Here is a 17,282-nt window from a genome sequence, read left to right as displayed (position 1 = left end):
TTCTGAATAAAACTTTGAAGTAGGCTTTTCCTATACCTTATTTCACCTCCATGTCACAGAACGATGGGATGTTGCAGTTAAATCCCATGTCTAAATATCAGATATGTGTTCCCCTTTATATATCAAGTCAAATGCCTATCAGTACAGCACAGAGATCTGCAACCAAACACAGGTTTTTAACATTTGTTTTTAGCTGAACAGTACACCTGACAGCACAGAATAGCCATTTCTTTACTCAGCACTCTCATAACAATGTGCTTTTTCAGGCTGGGGTATAACTGACTGTGGAGCACACTGGGTTTGCCTTCTCCATGGTGGATTGCCTGCAGTAAGATTGCTACAGCAACAATCTCTTTCCTCAAGCCAATGCTAAAGCAGCAACGCTTTCCCCCGCTACCCCCAGCTGCTAAGGAAAGAATAAACTTTTAGCTTTGCCCCTCCTTTATTGGAAGGGGAATAGGGTAATATGCTGTAATTGGTTTTCCATGTTTGCCAAGAGTCTGTTTCCTCTTATCATCCACAATATTTAACATAAGTCTTGTAATAGTTCCAAAAATAATAAAATCTGTCCCAAGAATAAAAATGATAGATACACAACATGCTGCTTTTTTTGTCATGGTCTTGGTTTTGTAACATTCTGTTAGTAGTTTTTATTGCCTAATGTTGTGGTTTCTTTCATACGCGGCAGACCCAGTAAAGACATTTCATCAGCTACTTACACAGCAGCAGCCTGGATTATTTACAAATGGAGATTTCAGTAGTGTATTACAATAAATCACCACTGCATACTGTTAAAGTTACATTGCAGCAATGTGGCAGAAGAGAACCCAGAGATTCTAGGGGGAGTAACATTAAGTATACACAAATCATACGTATGATCTCAGCAAACAAATTTATTAAGATATCCAAATAAAACCTGTTAGTCTTCCTCTGTCTCCCCTATCACCTCCCATGCAACAGTGGAAGAGGACTAGGCAAATTATATCCCCCTACACATGCAAACCAGTACACGCAGTAGGTGTAACAAGTAACAGAGCCTGTGCAATACTTCCTTCATGATTTTCTATCATGCAGCCAGATAGCACACATATCCCTCTCTCCCTCTGCCCCACCCTTCCACCCCTAAAACAAATGCCCCATACTGGGCAAATTCCTGTAAGTGTGGGAGTTACGGATGTGGAGCAAGCAAAGACAGAGAGCAGCATTTTGCTCACAGGATTTGGTTTGAAGGAAACAATAAGAAAATAGAGAAGACAAAAAGGAGATAATACACATGAGAAACTTGATTTAGAACAAAAAATATCCCCAAAACAAACAAATCAACCAAAAAAAAACCTAAGATGAAAGTTGTAGGACACTCAGTAGTATCAAAAGAGCAGCCTGTTAAGAGGACTCACTACCTCAGACCTCAGCATTTACAAAAGCAATACCCTGCTGGTAACAACCAAGAGAAAAATACAGGCACATTGGGGTACCCTCTTTAAGAAAGACGACTTAAATAAAAATCATGCAATGTTCAAAATTGTCTTCTGATTTATTTCTAAGTTAGTTTAATATACTTTTCCTTTATTCCAATTTAGCTTATCTGTATTTTTGAGCCTGAAAAAAAGTTTCAATTTCTTCCCAAGAACAGATTTAGTGCTCTAACATAGTCACAGGTCAACTCCTCAGGCAGAAAAAACTTTCCCAGTTTAAATGTGTGCGCCCCTCTAACCCAAACAACATACAAATGTTGCAGCTGAAGGCTCTTCAAAGCCACCACAAGAAACTAAGTGTCACAAAAGGTGTAACAGCAAAAAAGGATACAACTCTGGAGCAGGGGCTGGAGCTCTCACTGCTTGCCAGGGGCTTCAGACACATGCTACTTTAGCTTATCAGCAAGTGTTTTAAGTGTTTTGGCAGTTGTTTCACCTTAACTCACTGCTGAGCCTGATCTGCACAAGAGTAAATCAGAATGACTGAAGCCAAAAGACACACACAGGTCTAAGACTGAGGGGGAGTTCTTAATCTTTCTTCAGTGACTGCCAAAATTCCTGGAGCATTTAATTTTTAGTAGAAATGGGAGAGACAAGTTTTTAGTCATGCTTCAAGGGCTTATCACCCCAATCTCCTTTTTTTTTAATTTTTTTTTTTAGTTAACTATACTTTGCTACCATATTCTAAACTGGGATTAAGAGAAAAATTGCACCTTGGAATGATTTTTTTGGTATCAACAGTTTCACATTATATGTAACAGCTGTACAAATTGCTGGGAAACAATTACATGTTTTGGTTCTTTGGTTGTGAAAATGTAACCAACAAATGCAACTGGAATTCAACATGAAATCTCAGCAAGTTATCAGTCACTCAGGTGAAAGTAAAACTCAAACCTGTGAAAGAACAATTTTGTTAAAGCAAATGTTTTAGAAGTAAACCCTCCTGCTAAGTTCTGTGCTGTAAAATTTTCATATTTTGAACTGGATAAAATAGCATCAGGGCTTCTCAAAAAGAATCCGTATAAAAATAGAGAGATTCCTGTAGCAACAAAAGGTTTATGTGTGCATAAAGTTTGTGACAAAAAGCCAGCCAGAATGCATGGGAATTTCAGTTTTGTTTTAACTACTCTTTGAAAGTACCATGGTATTAACATAATGTACAGTCTAAGACTGGCATGTGAGCCAGGGCCAAACCAGCAGGATCAGCAAGTGATTGCAGGCATGACTTTAGTAAGTCACAGCATATTCCCCCTGCCCCTCTCAACCCCAAAAAGCAGCATTGGTATTTCTTTGGAACTGGATTCCTGGGCAATTCTATACCTCTTCCGTGTTTTCAGAAAATGAGACTGTCAGAAGCTCTCAGTTTTTCAAATCATCACTGCTAAAACAGCATGAACTTTTGTTCTTCTCAGGGCAGGGTACAAATCTCCCCCCTGCTCCCCTAATGGACAATTTTTATGGTTAACTTTATTCCCCTTTATATAGCAGCCTGAGCTTCACTACAAGAGCACACTTTTCTCTCATCTCAAGCAACAACACTGCCAAGTGAAAAAAACTTCAACTAGTTAATCCCAGCTAATAGTCTTGTTCGTTCACTCCTTCTTGTAAACAGCTAGTTAGGACATGCCAGTTTTCCCGTGTCATCCATGCAGTTCAGTCCTACGGTTTTACTATCATGCAACGCAATTTTCAAACTTCAACTGAAACAGTAAATGTGTGCTATAAATGCAAATTCTGTATAATAAACAGGTAACAGTTGAAAGTACGTAAATGGAGTAACTTCTTAATAATTTAGAAGTTGAAAATAATTATATTACATTGCTGAAAATGTTGCTAAGTGTCTAAAAAAAGTAAAGTCAGCAACTAACATAAATCCATACTGGTTCGCCCTTCCCTGAGATACCAACAAAAGGTTCCACACCATTTTTTTCAAATTTTATTTAATCTCAGAACCACTGCTATGTTACACCCGTCAGGCTGAAATTTATTCACTCTGGATGTCCAAGTTCTGACAATTAGAATGGGTGACATGAGGATCCCTTTCCTCCAGTGTTGTGTTGCAGTCAATATTGGTCCAGTAAGACAAAAGTTTTGCAGTCATTGCCTGCCCCCACCCCTTTATTTCCCCCAATACATGAAGCATGGCCTAGCATTAGCATCACCCTTTTGTTTGCAATTATTTAAATAGGATGAGATGGAAACTCAGTTGTTTGCACATTTGTATGAAAGGTGACATGAACATTCTGTATTTTAACAAATAAACACTTAAACACAGGATTTTGTTTTGCCTTGTTGCAATCCTTTCACTTAAGGAAAAATATGGCCCCTCCCCCCAGCCATCACCATAATAAGTAACAAAACATTTGTAGTTTTGATTTTCATCAAGATTTCCAAACTGGCAGATTTTATTTTCACACCCTCTTCACAATAGACAAGATGCTTACCATATATTTAGGATTACAAGTTGTCACTAAAAGAAAACTTTACACACCACTATACATTTAGGTTGAAAAACTGTCCTTGCATGAAAAATATACCTAGAAATCAAGTGGTAAACAAGAAAAAACCATTGAGAAGATTAACGTTTTTAAAATGTGCCATTTTAAATTTATCAACTCCTCCTCCTCTACTTTTCATCCGTACTGTTTTCACCTACAGTATTTGTTAAGGCAAACAGCTAATCCATTTCTGAAGAGGTGTTGTGGAAATTGTGGATAAACAGCAAACATTTGGCATTAAAATAGATAGCACGTATGTAGCCTCTAGTAATATACATTAAGCATCTCTCTTGGACTTCAGGATAATGACAGGGGAGCATGAACATGCTAACAATGTCAAAAAGGCTTAAAATTTAGCATCCAAGCAATTCCTATTAATGCTTTTGTAGTTTTCAAGCTCTAAGTAGTATAGATTTTATGCAAATGCATTAAAGAATTCTAGCTTGGCAAGTACACCCAAGCAGGTTATTAAACTATATATACAGAAAGTGATAAATACAGAATTAAAAGAGTCCTTCTGCTTCTCTTCATAGCCTTGAAAATTGACAAAAAACTTGAGGACAGCTCTACAATATTAAACATTAGGTAACCTCAGGAGCTGGGAAACCTAACTACACAAACTGATTAAAATACTCAGATGACTTTGTAGTGTTTAATACAATTCAGTTCGTAGTCAAGGGCACAAGACAACATTTAACAAAAATAATCACATCAATTGACCTAGAAATCAAATGTAAATAGATATGAATACAATCTCCAAAATCTGTCTTTAAGTGAACATTAACCATTTATTCAAAGTTATACAAGAATTTGAAGGATAAAGTCTTCTGCAACAGGAAACCAACTTACAAGTTTCATGTCTCAGTTGAATTGAAGTGGAGGCGAGCGGGGCAGGGGGAGGGAAGGGTGAACAAACAATTAAGTAGGCCTCATCCAGGCAGCTAGAAAGTAAAAACGGGCTCAACAGCAGCCTCCTCCAGCCTGTTGTCCTCCCTGATTGCCTGCAAGCGTTGCGTTGGTGGCAGCATGTTGAGGGCCAATTTTTATGCCATTTGCCTGAAATGAAGTTTAATACACAGCGTAAATATTTTAGAATATACTTGAAAAGCTACTTTTTCTATTTAGAAGATCATATAATAAGTTCTCCTAATGTATGCAATAAATACATCAAAGTTTGTAATTTTTCCCAGCATGTTCTTAGCAATTAAATATTATTTAAAGTAAGATGCCTTCCTTCTCATTTAAATTTTATCTCTGCGTTACACTCTGTAACTTAAACTCCTATTAAAAAAAAAAAAACACAGAGCAAGGATTGTATTTGAATACTACTTGGCATATAGCTTAAAAATACACAACATTTGCTAAGAATGTATAACCTTCTCCCCTCTTGCCAAAATCTCCACTAGTTTAATAGTTTAATATAAAACTTTTCCTCTCTAGACAGCATTTCTTTCTGTGTTGAATCAGCTGTAGAGGCTAAGGGCATACGAGTGTTCTGTGTCATCAATAATTTCTGTGATCCCAAAAGACATGGCTACTTGCCAAGAACCCACACACAGCGTAGCTCTTTCATTCATCAAAATCACACTTATATCTTAACCCTCACTCCCTCAAGTGGATTTTACCTAAAAATACACCACTTTGAGAAAAGTAATACAGTAGCTTCAGAAATTAAGCTCTTAAGGAAACTTTGCGTCACAGCAAATCTCAGATTTATAGTGCTTGGCAGTTGTTCTGCAGCAGTGGTAGCCTTCGGGTTTCTGGCACTCGCTTAGTATTGACAGCAGCTGATGTGGTTTCTTTTCGCTCTTTGACTCCCCTTTAATAAAAAGCATGCCCTATGGCTCATTGGTTTTGCCCCCTCTGGGCTGATAGCAACTTCTTGAGGAATCAAGAAGCCAGACTTGGCATAAAGCCAAATAAGTAGCACGGACTGTTGGCTCTTGACAGCATATTGCAATCAGAGCTCGGTAAGTCACAGTAAAGCAGTCAGCTACTATATGGAACTCGACAGATACAACAAGCATGCTTTTTCAGACACTCTGCTCTCCAATTTATACTGCGCTACCAACTACATTTTCTTCAGGAAAGATGTGAAAGATGATCTTAAATTTTTCATCAGTGAACTAAATTTAAGAATTGTTTCACCAACATGTACACACACTTTCCAGTTAGAATTAGTTTAGAGGATTACTATTCATGTCTTATTTAGCTACAAGTTTCCTGATGCATTACTTTGCATACTACTGAAGTTTCTGATTCTTTCCTCTCTGAAGTCATGAGTAATACTTTCCATAGTTTCAATTTTCTCACGTTGAAATATATTGAGCAGAAATAGATGAAGCTACTTAATTTGAGTCCTGTGAATTCCCTCCCTACTCTGAACAATCCTGCAAGGATGGTAATGTTTAAGAGAAGCATCACACTGACAGTCTGGACATGCCTCTCCACAGAGCACAAACAGAACAGAGTGGTGGTGCAGATTTTCACATGTGGTTTCACTAAGCACCTCAACAACAATATTCAGGGACATACAGGATAAAAAACCCAACTCGATCTTCAGAAAAGACTGATCACCTCACATTGTCAAATTTTTTATGAGACTGTTAACAGAGAGCCTCTATAATACTAGTGTTACAAAGCAAGATTTTCAACAGCACAGTCATTTCAAAATTCAAGAGACATGATACATCTTTCTAGCCTTGTTCCCCTTTCTCCAGCTCTCCACCCCATCCCAAACAAGCAAAGGCACAAGCACTAATAATCTCTAATTTCACTAATGTGCATAAGCAAAATGGCTAATCTTTTATTCCCTACAGTATCCAGCCACCCAAACCAGGAACATTTCAAAAGTCTTTTATGTAACTCTCAAAGCAATCCCTCCCCTACACTGGACAGCTCATGGAGTGCATCTGGCATATCAACATGGTCCTCCATTTACATAGTGGAAAATTATCTTTGAAAACAGATGACACCATATGGAGAAGTGGATGAAAGTGGATTTTCTTCTCTTTTGGGGATTTATATTATTTTGTGATGCTTCATGGATGGATAGGGTCACTTATTTTAATCCATTTTTATCACAATGGCAGACAATTCTACAGCCAAATGGAACAGACAAATCTTTTACTGTCCAGCTTTCTAGGGAAGGTGAATTCTGTATTTTAAAAAAGCATAAAGTGTACATAGTACTAAAAGTTACCTCATTATTAATGTCAAAAACTCCTTCCTGGATTTTCTCGTAGATCTCCTTTGCAGTGTTAATAAATGCCTAAAACAGAGGAAAAAAGACCACAGACAATGAGTGCGATATCCTTCAGTGTAGGATGCACTAATTGGAATTCAATCTCATGTGCAGTTGCTTCAGTGAGACTTTCCTTCCTGACCTCTGGAGAAACAGGTATGACAACAGCATCCTATAACCTACCCTGAAACAGCAATGGATCACACGCTGTTTACAAAAACAGTGGCATTTTCATAACATCTGTATTCTACAATCTGTTGTCCAGTAATTACAGGGAAAAAGTGGTTTTTAAGATATATAAATTACTTTTAAATTATTTATTTCTGACCCTTATGGATAGATTGTGTGGCAGATGGTTTCCCCTACCCTTAATATCTTTGTAATAGGCCACTCTAGATTAGAGTGCTTAGCAACATAAAACCACAGGGTACTTACAATGATGATGTAAGGATGCTGTCTGCTGGCTGAAACCTTACGCTATCATTTAATATTCACCTAATTTTAAGAACGTATTCTCTTTAATTAATCTTGCACACAATGGGTAACAGACATCTTAATAGTAGAAAGGAGAGGCCCCAGGTTTTGTAACGACTTTTAAACATCTATTCTTTTAATTCAGAGAAAATAATTTGACACTCAGGTCTGAACAAGTGACTGATATAGATGTTTTTGGTTAAAGTTTACAATCAATGATTCCATTTTCATCTCTCATTTAGCTTTATAGGTCAAGTAACACCTAAAAGAATGTATAATTTAGGAGGTGATTAACAGCAGCCAGTAATTATAATAAACACACAGTTCTTTTTGTTTTAAAATACCAACACCATGCAATCATACAAGACATGCTACCTTCTGCACAAGCCCATTACAGCAAATACAGATCTAATTCAAATATAAAAAAGTAAACAGGGTTCATGGAGAGGAACAAATCATACCTTTCCTCATTTCTACACTGGAAGCATTTGACTGCTGAACTTGCCACCAGAGCTTTGTTTCCTAATTAACAGGACTGATATGTTTTCACCTTTAAAGGCCTTACAGCTCCCCAGAGTAATCAATCTACTGCAGCTCAATTACTGCACCAAGCACACACCACAGCCAGTGAAGGAGACTTGAACGACTGCAGCAGGAGCAGAAAGATATGAATATGCATAAACTCTAAGTGGGTGATCGAATCATCACAGAGGGTCATGAGAATTTGCAGCAAAATAATGAGAAGAATTAATCATTGCAGATTCACAAGGCACTTAGGAAGCGAGTTCGTTTTTCAAACACGTGTTACAGTTGAGAAGAAAAATTGGCTTTCAGCCAACTACGAATTGATTCAAATTCCTCAGAAACTGAAGTTTTCTATGTAAGGAAAAAAATTTCAAACTTCTCTTTGCTCCTGATAACATACTAATTATTGTCACGGCCTCATACATATGCCCACTGAAAGGTGTAAGTCAGCTTTGAAACTTCACACAGCTGGACGCTGTGAGGATCCTTCCTTCTACTTCAGTGGGACATTAAACAGAACTTGAAGTCTTAAAAAAGTGTTATGATAACTTCATGTAAACAAGCACTTAACAATTGGCACTTCTAACTCTTCTAGAAGATGTTGGCTAAGTACACCAAGACTCTTAGAATTAATTTCATGAGAATTACATTAAATCTATAAAAATTGCTTTAGAGCAACAAACCACAATTTCAACAGACTCCAAACTGATACAACTGAGAATAAATTAAATTTTGGATACTACACTCAAGAGCAATGCATCTGTCCTCACAAAAACCAGTAAAACCCAATGGAAAAAAAGCATTGCACAAAAAATTCCTTCTGTTACTATACGTGTACTGCACAAAGCTAAAGAGCATACCAAGTTCGGTACAGTATATTTTAATATTAAACATACTGGCCAAGAAACTGTTGATCTGAAAAATCCAAATATTCCATTAATCTCAGTTCTATCATTTCCGTTCTCTTACTGTTACTTTGCATAACAAAATGCCTGGTTGCACCAGGCCACAGAAATAATTCCTATTTGAACACAAATTTTAAGAACACAGCACATAATAAGTCTATCTCATGTTTTCTTCTTTGAACATATTCTGAAAAATTGCTACTAATCAGCCTTGAAAAGAGACTTGAATCCCTTGATACTTCAATTTTTTCCTCAGATCCATGTACCTTAACTTATGATTCAAAGTGTAAGCAGACTCAATCACCTGAGAAGATCGCTAAAACAGCAGTCCACCTGCTTTAAGACTGTCCCATCAGATTTTGGCATTGCATGCTAGTGCCCCAATTATCAAGGACAAGAAGGTGAACTTAGTAGAACTGAGTTCTTCAAAAAAATCTCTTTTAATACTGCATGTTCTCACTCTTATCTGGAACATGCAGTATACTATAAACTTTTAATTATTTATGGGCAGTTTATCCTATTTTCAGATTAACTGAGCCACAAATGCAGAAAGACAGAATGATTTCCCCTCAAATCCAGTTTAGATTTATTAGACCACATGCAGGGGACTGCAAGAACACAGCTGCAGCACCTCACACGCCAGCTTGGATCCAGGTGCAGTTTAGCCACTTCCACACAAGACCTCACCAGCAAGCCCACAAGGACTCAGCTGGCTGCCTACCAAGCCTACTGCAGTTGCACTGTACGTTCCTGTAATGCTGCTGCTACTAAAACACTAGACAAAGGCACTCGTACTTTTCCATCCCAAATCAGGTCCAGGTTAATTTTCACCCCTCCAGGGGAGGCAGTACCAGACTCACCCTGCATTTATACATAACCACCTGAAAGATGGCAATGCCCTAGTACACAGTACCTCTATTACTCAAAAGGAAGTGAGAGACTTCTGCAAAATCTACGTTAGACTTACAAATTTAAAAATCCTTGACTACATTTTAGGAAGATTCAAGAAAACAATGTACCTTCAGGAAAATGTCTGCATTTAATGTTTAACTCTGTTCATTTTCTAAACCCCAACTTACTGATGCTTTTTTCATGAGACTGCTGAATATAACTACCACAGCATTTTAAAAAGGTTGTATACAAAGTTATTCAGTGACTTGTTTTAATGTAACATGTTTTTCAATTGTGTGCTCGTTATAATGAGGTTCCCAAATAATAGCAATATCCCTTTGAGGAAAAGTGCATTACTGTACAACTGGGAAAGTGAGTATTGCAAGATGTGATCTGCCTGTTGTGTCATGCCTGCACCTACTGCACAGTCAACAAAAGAGGCTTTTAAATCACAATATATCAGAATATTATCACTTTAGATTATTTGTATAAGGAGTTTCCCAGATCATATTGCAACATGAGAATCAAGAGGTCATGTCTCACAATGCTTGCTCCAAAAAAATACCCGAACAACCCAAAACTGCAACTACGAAACACTACAGATACTGCATTTAAGGTAAATTAACCCTACAAACACTGAATGCAGAATTAAATCAACTTTAACATTGATATAATCATACGAATAAACAAGTAATACAGTTTTACTACCCTTGAGACAAATCCAGGAAGAATGAATTCTGTAACTGGCATCAACAACACAAGAAACAGGTAAGGGAGTAAGTTCTTGACATCTTGTCTCATGGATGCTGTATGCAGGAGTAATTATAAGCTAGGGGCACCAGAACATGAGTAGTAGAGCAGCTACATTTCGTTTTTACTTTCAGATGTCAATAATGTAACTTATCTTTCTCAGAAAGCTATTGGCAGGACAACAATCTTAGGACTTTGCTATAAGCTGAGCATAGCAGGAAAAAACTTGTAAAGTCTTGAGTTTTGAATAGTACCAGTGATTCATTTACAAGTTCATCTTTGCCTATAATCATCATGTTCAGCACTGCTAGCTCGTGGAACATGCTGCCCTCTGGTGGCAATGTTAAAATTAAATTTAATGCATGGAAATAAAAACTGGGCAATCGTTATTTCCTGGATTCTTTCTTACAATTACATGAGGAATGCTTAAAGGTTAAATGTACCACAAAGTCTAAAGCATGACTCAGCCAACACCTAGAATTTTCTTCCTCCCCTCCAATTTCCTATCTTATCTTTTAGCAGTAAGATATGATATAGTTAGATTACTCTACTATTTAAGAATGCATTTGGAAACAGTAACAACATAGACAACAAATGGATTTATGCCTAAAGTATTCACATCCCGGTGTGTAAGTGGTGCTGGATGGCTACTTAATAAAGTGAGATTCCAAAACTCTGAGCAGCTCTTTTATGCACCCACAGTAAGGCAAGGCAATGCTTTTTACAAGTAAATTATCTTTCAGGAAGAAGCCTAGCATGCTAAAAGGGATGCAGAGGGGTTAGTAAGCATAGTAAGGTGCTTTATAATGAACCCACACCCCAAAAAGCACCCCAACACATTCCTAACCTTATATTTGAAGTATAGGTGAAGAAACATAAACCAGAAGTCGACAGCAATTTATCTCCCCATTGATGCACAATCTTTCTGACAGACTTACTGAGCTGATACAAATTACTAGAGCTCAAACTGACTTAAAAAGCCCTGTAACTGTTGTTGAACAGTTACTCAGGACAGAATACTTGAAGGAAAACAAAAATTATAGACCCGCCCCAGAACTAAGAATCCATTTCTCCAGCAATCTACAGGTCAGGCAGGCAGTATCATGCTCTTCTATAAAGACTGAAACACTCAGTTAACTGCGACCTTTTATTCTCATCATACCATGAGATGCCCAGAAGCCCCAAGAACCATGGCAGAGCCAGTGTTCCTTATTGTGAAGTTGGGGCCCAATCCCAGGAATTGCTGCAAGAGCTAAAACCTGTGTATCCTCATTACAGCCAGGTGTCCTGCCCCTTCTCCCTTCCTCAGCTGAACTGACACAAGCTTCAACCCCATTTTCTCATGGGAGAAACTGGCTAAGATGTCAGCTTTGCACAGCTGAATGGTCACAGAACTTTGATTTCCAGGAACTTGAAGGAATACTGGTTTTGATACAAATTAAGATAAACCAAACTTTTGGGTGGGTGGTTTTTTGGTTTTTTTTCAAAGACTCATGACCTAGAGATCCTGCTCTTTTGTGAGTGCTAGTCCCTTACCTCTTGTGTGTTACTTGACCTTGCTATGAAAATTACTAACATTCTATGATTTTTAAGTTTTATTAAATAAATCCCTGCTTACTATATTACCATGTCAAACAACTGTTTGTTTCCCAGCTGTTAGTTGTGTTCAAGAAGGGTTGGAAGGCAAATAAAACACTCTAAAAATCAGTTCAACTTTAGGTGCCGCTCAGAATCTAATCTTTCCATGAAATTTTCACTTTCACCCTTCAGAATATTACAAAAGGGTATCTTCTTTCTCTTATCTGTGCCACTGTTGAAGCTACAGGAGCTTTGAATATTTGTTATTCATTTAAGCAAAAGCATGAAAGAAGCTGTCTGAATAGAAAATTAAGTTACGACTGAAACAGAAACACTGAATGAATCTCCACGTATCAGAAGTGCTCCACTGCTCAGTGGAAACCATGAGTCTCTTCAGATTGAATCCTAAATAATGAATTCATTATTGCATTCTATTTATGTACAGACAACTTGGAATAAGACAAACAATGCTCTTAAGTTTGGCACAGGCACCCCTCCATATGGGAAACAACTTACTAAAACCAACTCCCACACCAGCAGTCAGTGGTACACTGGCACAACTCAAGTGAGACCAGCTTCTGAACAGTGATGTTTAGCACTGCTTTGACCAGCATCCAGAAAACTTTCTGGCTTAGGACTGGTCACATCATTAATCATTATTAAAAGCAGCAATCTGGAATGAGATAATAATGCACTAAGTTACTGTAGCTTCCCAAATACAGCTAGGTATCCTTACTTCTTGAGAATCAGAGCACATAAATAGATTCAAGCCATTGATATGCCAGCGACAGAGAGTTAAGCACCATGTGCTGTAGGGGACTACATGGTCACTCTAAGGTCATGCTGGTGATTCTACTCTGCCCTTGTCCAAGCAGTAAGCTCTCAGCAAACTCTCAGCAGGTTGCAGGTAAGAGCACAATTAAGAGTCACAAACTATTGCTGAACTATCAATGAAAAAAACTAATGTGATAAAATGGCTAACGTCTCTTGCAAATGAGACAAAAAAATTCTTATATATTGTGTGTTGGTTTAATGAGAGGTCAGAAAGTAATGGATGCTATGATTAAAACAAGTGCAAACCTGCCTGGGGTTCAGACCCCAGAATTACATGTGTACAAGTGAAAAGCCTCCCAATGGACATCATGGTGTTTTCTTAGAAAAAGTAAATAAGCAACACTGAAGTCTGCAAACAGTGTTTCAGAATGCACATCACCCATCCACAATTCAACACAGCAGAGCAAATATGTTAACCAAGATTCTAAAAGTTAACAAGACTATTGTGAGAAAGCCCACAGCCATTCATGAAAGTGTACACTGCCCTAACTACAATCACCTTAGAAATCACCGAGGAGAAAAAAAGAGAAGCACAAAAAGCCAGTAATATTTTGATAGTTGGCTACCTGTACAGCTTTAGACAGAGGTTAAAAGGAAATCAACAACAACATCCTGTTCAAATAAATATTATACAGCTGAGGAGACTACCTTCAACTGTCCTTGCACTGCAGTCAGATAACAAGCCTGTACCTAAGCTGCCTCCAGTAACCATTCTATCTTTTCAATGATGCAGAAGCTCTTTTACACAATCCCATTTCACATGAAATATGATGATTTAACCCTGTGGTCACAACGAATTCTTAGAAGTCTTCGAAGTATCTATGAAAGATCTACTTCCCACTCCCTACCATCTATTACCTATTATGCAAACAGGGTGGAAATTTCTCCAACAGCCTTGCACAAAACAAACAGCCAGCAGAATGTTTTCCACTCCTTATCATCCATTTCTGTTCAAGACATAGGTAATGAAACAAAACCCTGAAGAAGATAATGAACAATTTTAAACTGTTTTAAGCACCAATAAGGTCAGTGTACTTCTCCAGCTATGGATTTACTAAGGTATCCCACAGTGGTGGAAATAAGGATTGAACAAGGGAAACAGCTTAAAAAAACATTAGCAACAGAAGCTGATTTGTTCATATGAAGAAACTGCTAGAGGTTAGGATTTTGCTTCTGTAGCTCTTAACTATTCTATATCATGCCACTTTTTTTGCGTTTACTGAGAACACCATTGACGGAATGCATGTGACTGTCACTGGAAAGGATTATATCCTAAAGCTTTTCCACCAGAATTAGAAAGTTAGCACTCACACAAGGAGAGGATTCTATGTGAACTTTTTGATGAAGAACTTCATGCTCATTTGCCTCCTGATAATCAGAGATGCATTAGATACTGGACAATTCATTCACTAGGACGTATTTTTTGATGCAAAAAGAGGTGATAATTTTAGAATCAGGTAGTAATGAATTCTGTGGAAGTTATCTCTAGCTTACTGTAACTTTTCAAAAAACTTAAATATTTTATAACTAAAAGGCTTTACCACTAAAAGCATACCTCATTGGTCACACAGCATTTTGAATTTAGGATAGTTTTGGAAATGAACAGGGATGGATTATGTAGTATAAGAAGCTATGTCATTATAAGAAAGATCTGTGTGGATGAACCGACTATGGGCTTGAAAGACAATGTGAAGCAATCTTTCTGCTGTACATAGCACTAGCATCTCAGCTGGAGCTCTTGGTCCACCACTGCACTTGTCTGGCTACAACACAGTTTTCTTTACAGCAGCCTCCATGGTGCTGTGTTTTGGATTTATGACTAAACAGTGTTGATAACACACTGATGTTTTAGCTACTGCTGAGTGTCAAGCTTTTCTATTTCTTATGCTGCCCTCTCCTGACAGTGATTAGGCTCAGGGCAGGCAAAAGAGTGGGGGCACATAAACCAGCCAGGACAGCTGACCAGAGCTGGCCTGAGGGGTATTTCACATTATATGATATAATGCCCAAGAATAAAAACCAAAGAGTAGTCAAAGTCACTGGTTCTCAGAGAAATTAAATCTAATTTGAAATTCAATTTGTTTGTATGAAGTTGTGACTGCCTTTCTGTCACTCTTCATCCACCTCTTTCCTTAATATTTAAAACTATCTCAGGCCTTGAGTTTTATCTTGCCTTGGCTCTTCCGGTTCTTTCCCCTATCCTGCTGGACAGAAACACTGAGTGAGCAACTTGGGTATTCAGTTGCAGCTGAGCTCAGCCCACCATGACTGCCCTTCAAGAAAGGAAGGCAGTAAACCACAGTGAGAGATGCAAGAACTCACATGTGTCCAGAAATGTGAACTATAAGCCAAACTTGAAAAGACCTAATTTCTTTAAAGTAGCAAGAACTGAAAAACTTATTGAAATACACAGCAGACTACAGTAACCAAGGCAATGATTCTTTCAGCAGGTCTGTAGAGGACAGAAAATAGAAGCTGTGTGCAAATTGAAGAAGATTCCTACCAGGTAGTATACAGGAAAGATGATGACAGTACAAATAGCAAAGTACTACAAGAGATTGCTGTGAAGAGCTCGTGATATACCAGGAGCCTTAAGAACAGGTTACAGTGACATCTGCCAAGAATACCAACAGCTTGGCTTGCTTTGGACTAGCAAATCTATTCTAGCCTTACTTCTTAGATTTCATAGCAGATAGAAGTTAGCCATTTCTCTGATCAAATACTTCAAAAAAACCTCACAATTAGGAAGTCTCAACAATATAATTAATGCTGTGTAATCAATTACAACGCAGAATAATATATAATACATATTATTCTCATGATAGAAAGAGTAGCTAATTCCAAATTAAGGAACCCAAAATCTAGAGGAAATCTATACAAACAAGTGTAATTTAAATAAACTGTTTTAGTAAAAAGCCAGTGTTGAGCAAAGTTACCTCCTCTACATTGGAAGCAGTTTTGGCAGATGTCTCCATAAAGATAAGTCCATGTTCTCGTGCAAATGCTTCACCCTCCTCTTTCTTAACTTCTCGTCTAGACTCTAAATCACTAAGACAGAAGAAAAAAGAAAAGTTAAATTACATGGTCTAACATGTCCATATAAAGATTGTTGCTCACAGACATGCTTATAAGCCTGAGAAGCCAATAGCCACCATCAGAACTTGGGTATATAACTTGTCAAGCCCTTAAACAAAGTAGAATTATTGTAAACCCTGCACTTATAGTATATGGAATAGTCACAGGCATCACACTTACTTGAGCTATACACCTTAGCTGACATAAATCTTATCAAATACTTCATTAAACAGCTTTCTACAGGATGAGTGTGTATTTATCTAGGTATTCCTTGAATACTAACTTTAGACATTGTACTTTCAGTATATATCACTCTCTTCTATTATATTATTATCTACCAATTCAATACTATAAAGCTGAGCTGATAAAGGAGCTTTATAAATGTGTTATTTATATGAAACATAATTTAAAATATAAAGTTATTTTTTTCTATTCAGTAGCAAAACTTCATACAGTCAATTTCTTCTCTGATAAAAAACCCCAAACTTAAAAGCAGAATTAAGTTCTTTCGAACTACATTAGCTGTTCTCTCCCAGTAAGTTAGCACTTAGGTTGTGAAACTCCTGGCCCTCCAGCAGCAAAAGAAATTGAAGTGACTGTTAGACAAGTTCTTGCTTCCTGCTTTCCAAGAAATTTAATTCTAAATTATTACCCAAAAAAGCAGAAAAAAAACCCCTCTTGGACTTGACAACTAGAGACAAATCTATTTCTCTAAGTCATACAGACGTAAGTATTTCACCCTTACTTTTTAAAGATTCTTTAATAACAAGGAATTCAGTTTGTCCTTCTTTGTAAGTATATTACATCTTGAGCAATAAGAATGATATACTTATTACTCATGTATAAGTGTAAGATATATATTTAAACGAATTTTCCTCTCAATTGCACATGCATAAATATCTTCTTAGATAGAAATTTTTAACTATTTTTAGTGTACAAATAGATATATTTAATGTGCAGTCAGTATAGAAACAAAATGTATCATGCTAGACTTCAGTTTTTGTCAACTTTGTAATTTTACATATATTAAAAA

General features: G+C 37.3%; 1 protein-coding gene across 2 annotated transcripts in view; it reads right to left on the bottom strand.

Annotated features, from left to right (window-relative positions):
* Positions 1-3,862: 3,862 nt before the first annotated feature.
* The window catches only part of RAB2A (RAB2A, member RAS oncogene family), a 98,744-nt gene continuing 85,324 nt past the window's right edge, over positions 3,863-17,282 (bottom strand). For both annotated transcript variants that reach the window (XM_064387211.1, XM_064387200.1), the window contains exons 6-8: positions 16,111-16,222; positions 7,176-7,244; positions 3,863-5,029 (exon numbers count right to left, since the gene is read on the bottom strand). In XM_064387211.1, coding sequence (XP_064243281.1) covers positions 4,934-5,029; positions 7,176-7,244; positions 16,111-16,222 — 277 coding nt within the window. In that variant the 3' untranslated portion in view covers positions 3,863-4,933. The remainder of the gene's footprint in view (positions 5,030-7,175; positions 7,245-16,110; positions 16,223-17,282) is intronic.

This window comes from Passer domesticus, chromosome 1 (genome assembly GCF_036417665.1).
Source record: "Passer domesticus isolate bPasDom1 chromosome 1, bPasDom1.hap1, whole genome shotgun sequence".
NCBI classification, from domain to species: domain Eukaryota; kingdom Metazoa; phylum Chordata; class Aves; order Passeriformes; family Passeridae; genus Passer; species Passer domesticus.
Note: the sequence above shows the minus strand (reverse complement) of the source record. Positions and strands in the feature narration are given on the sequence as shown.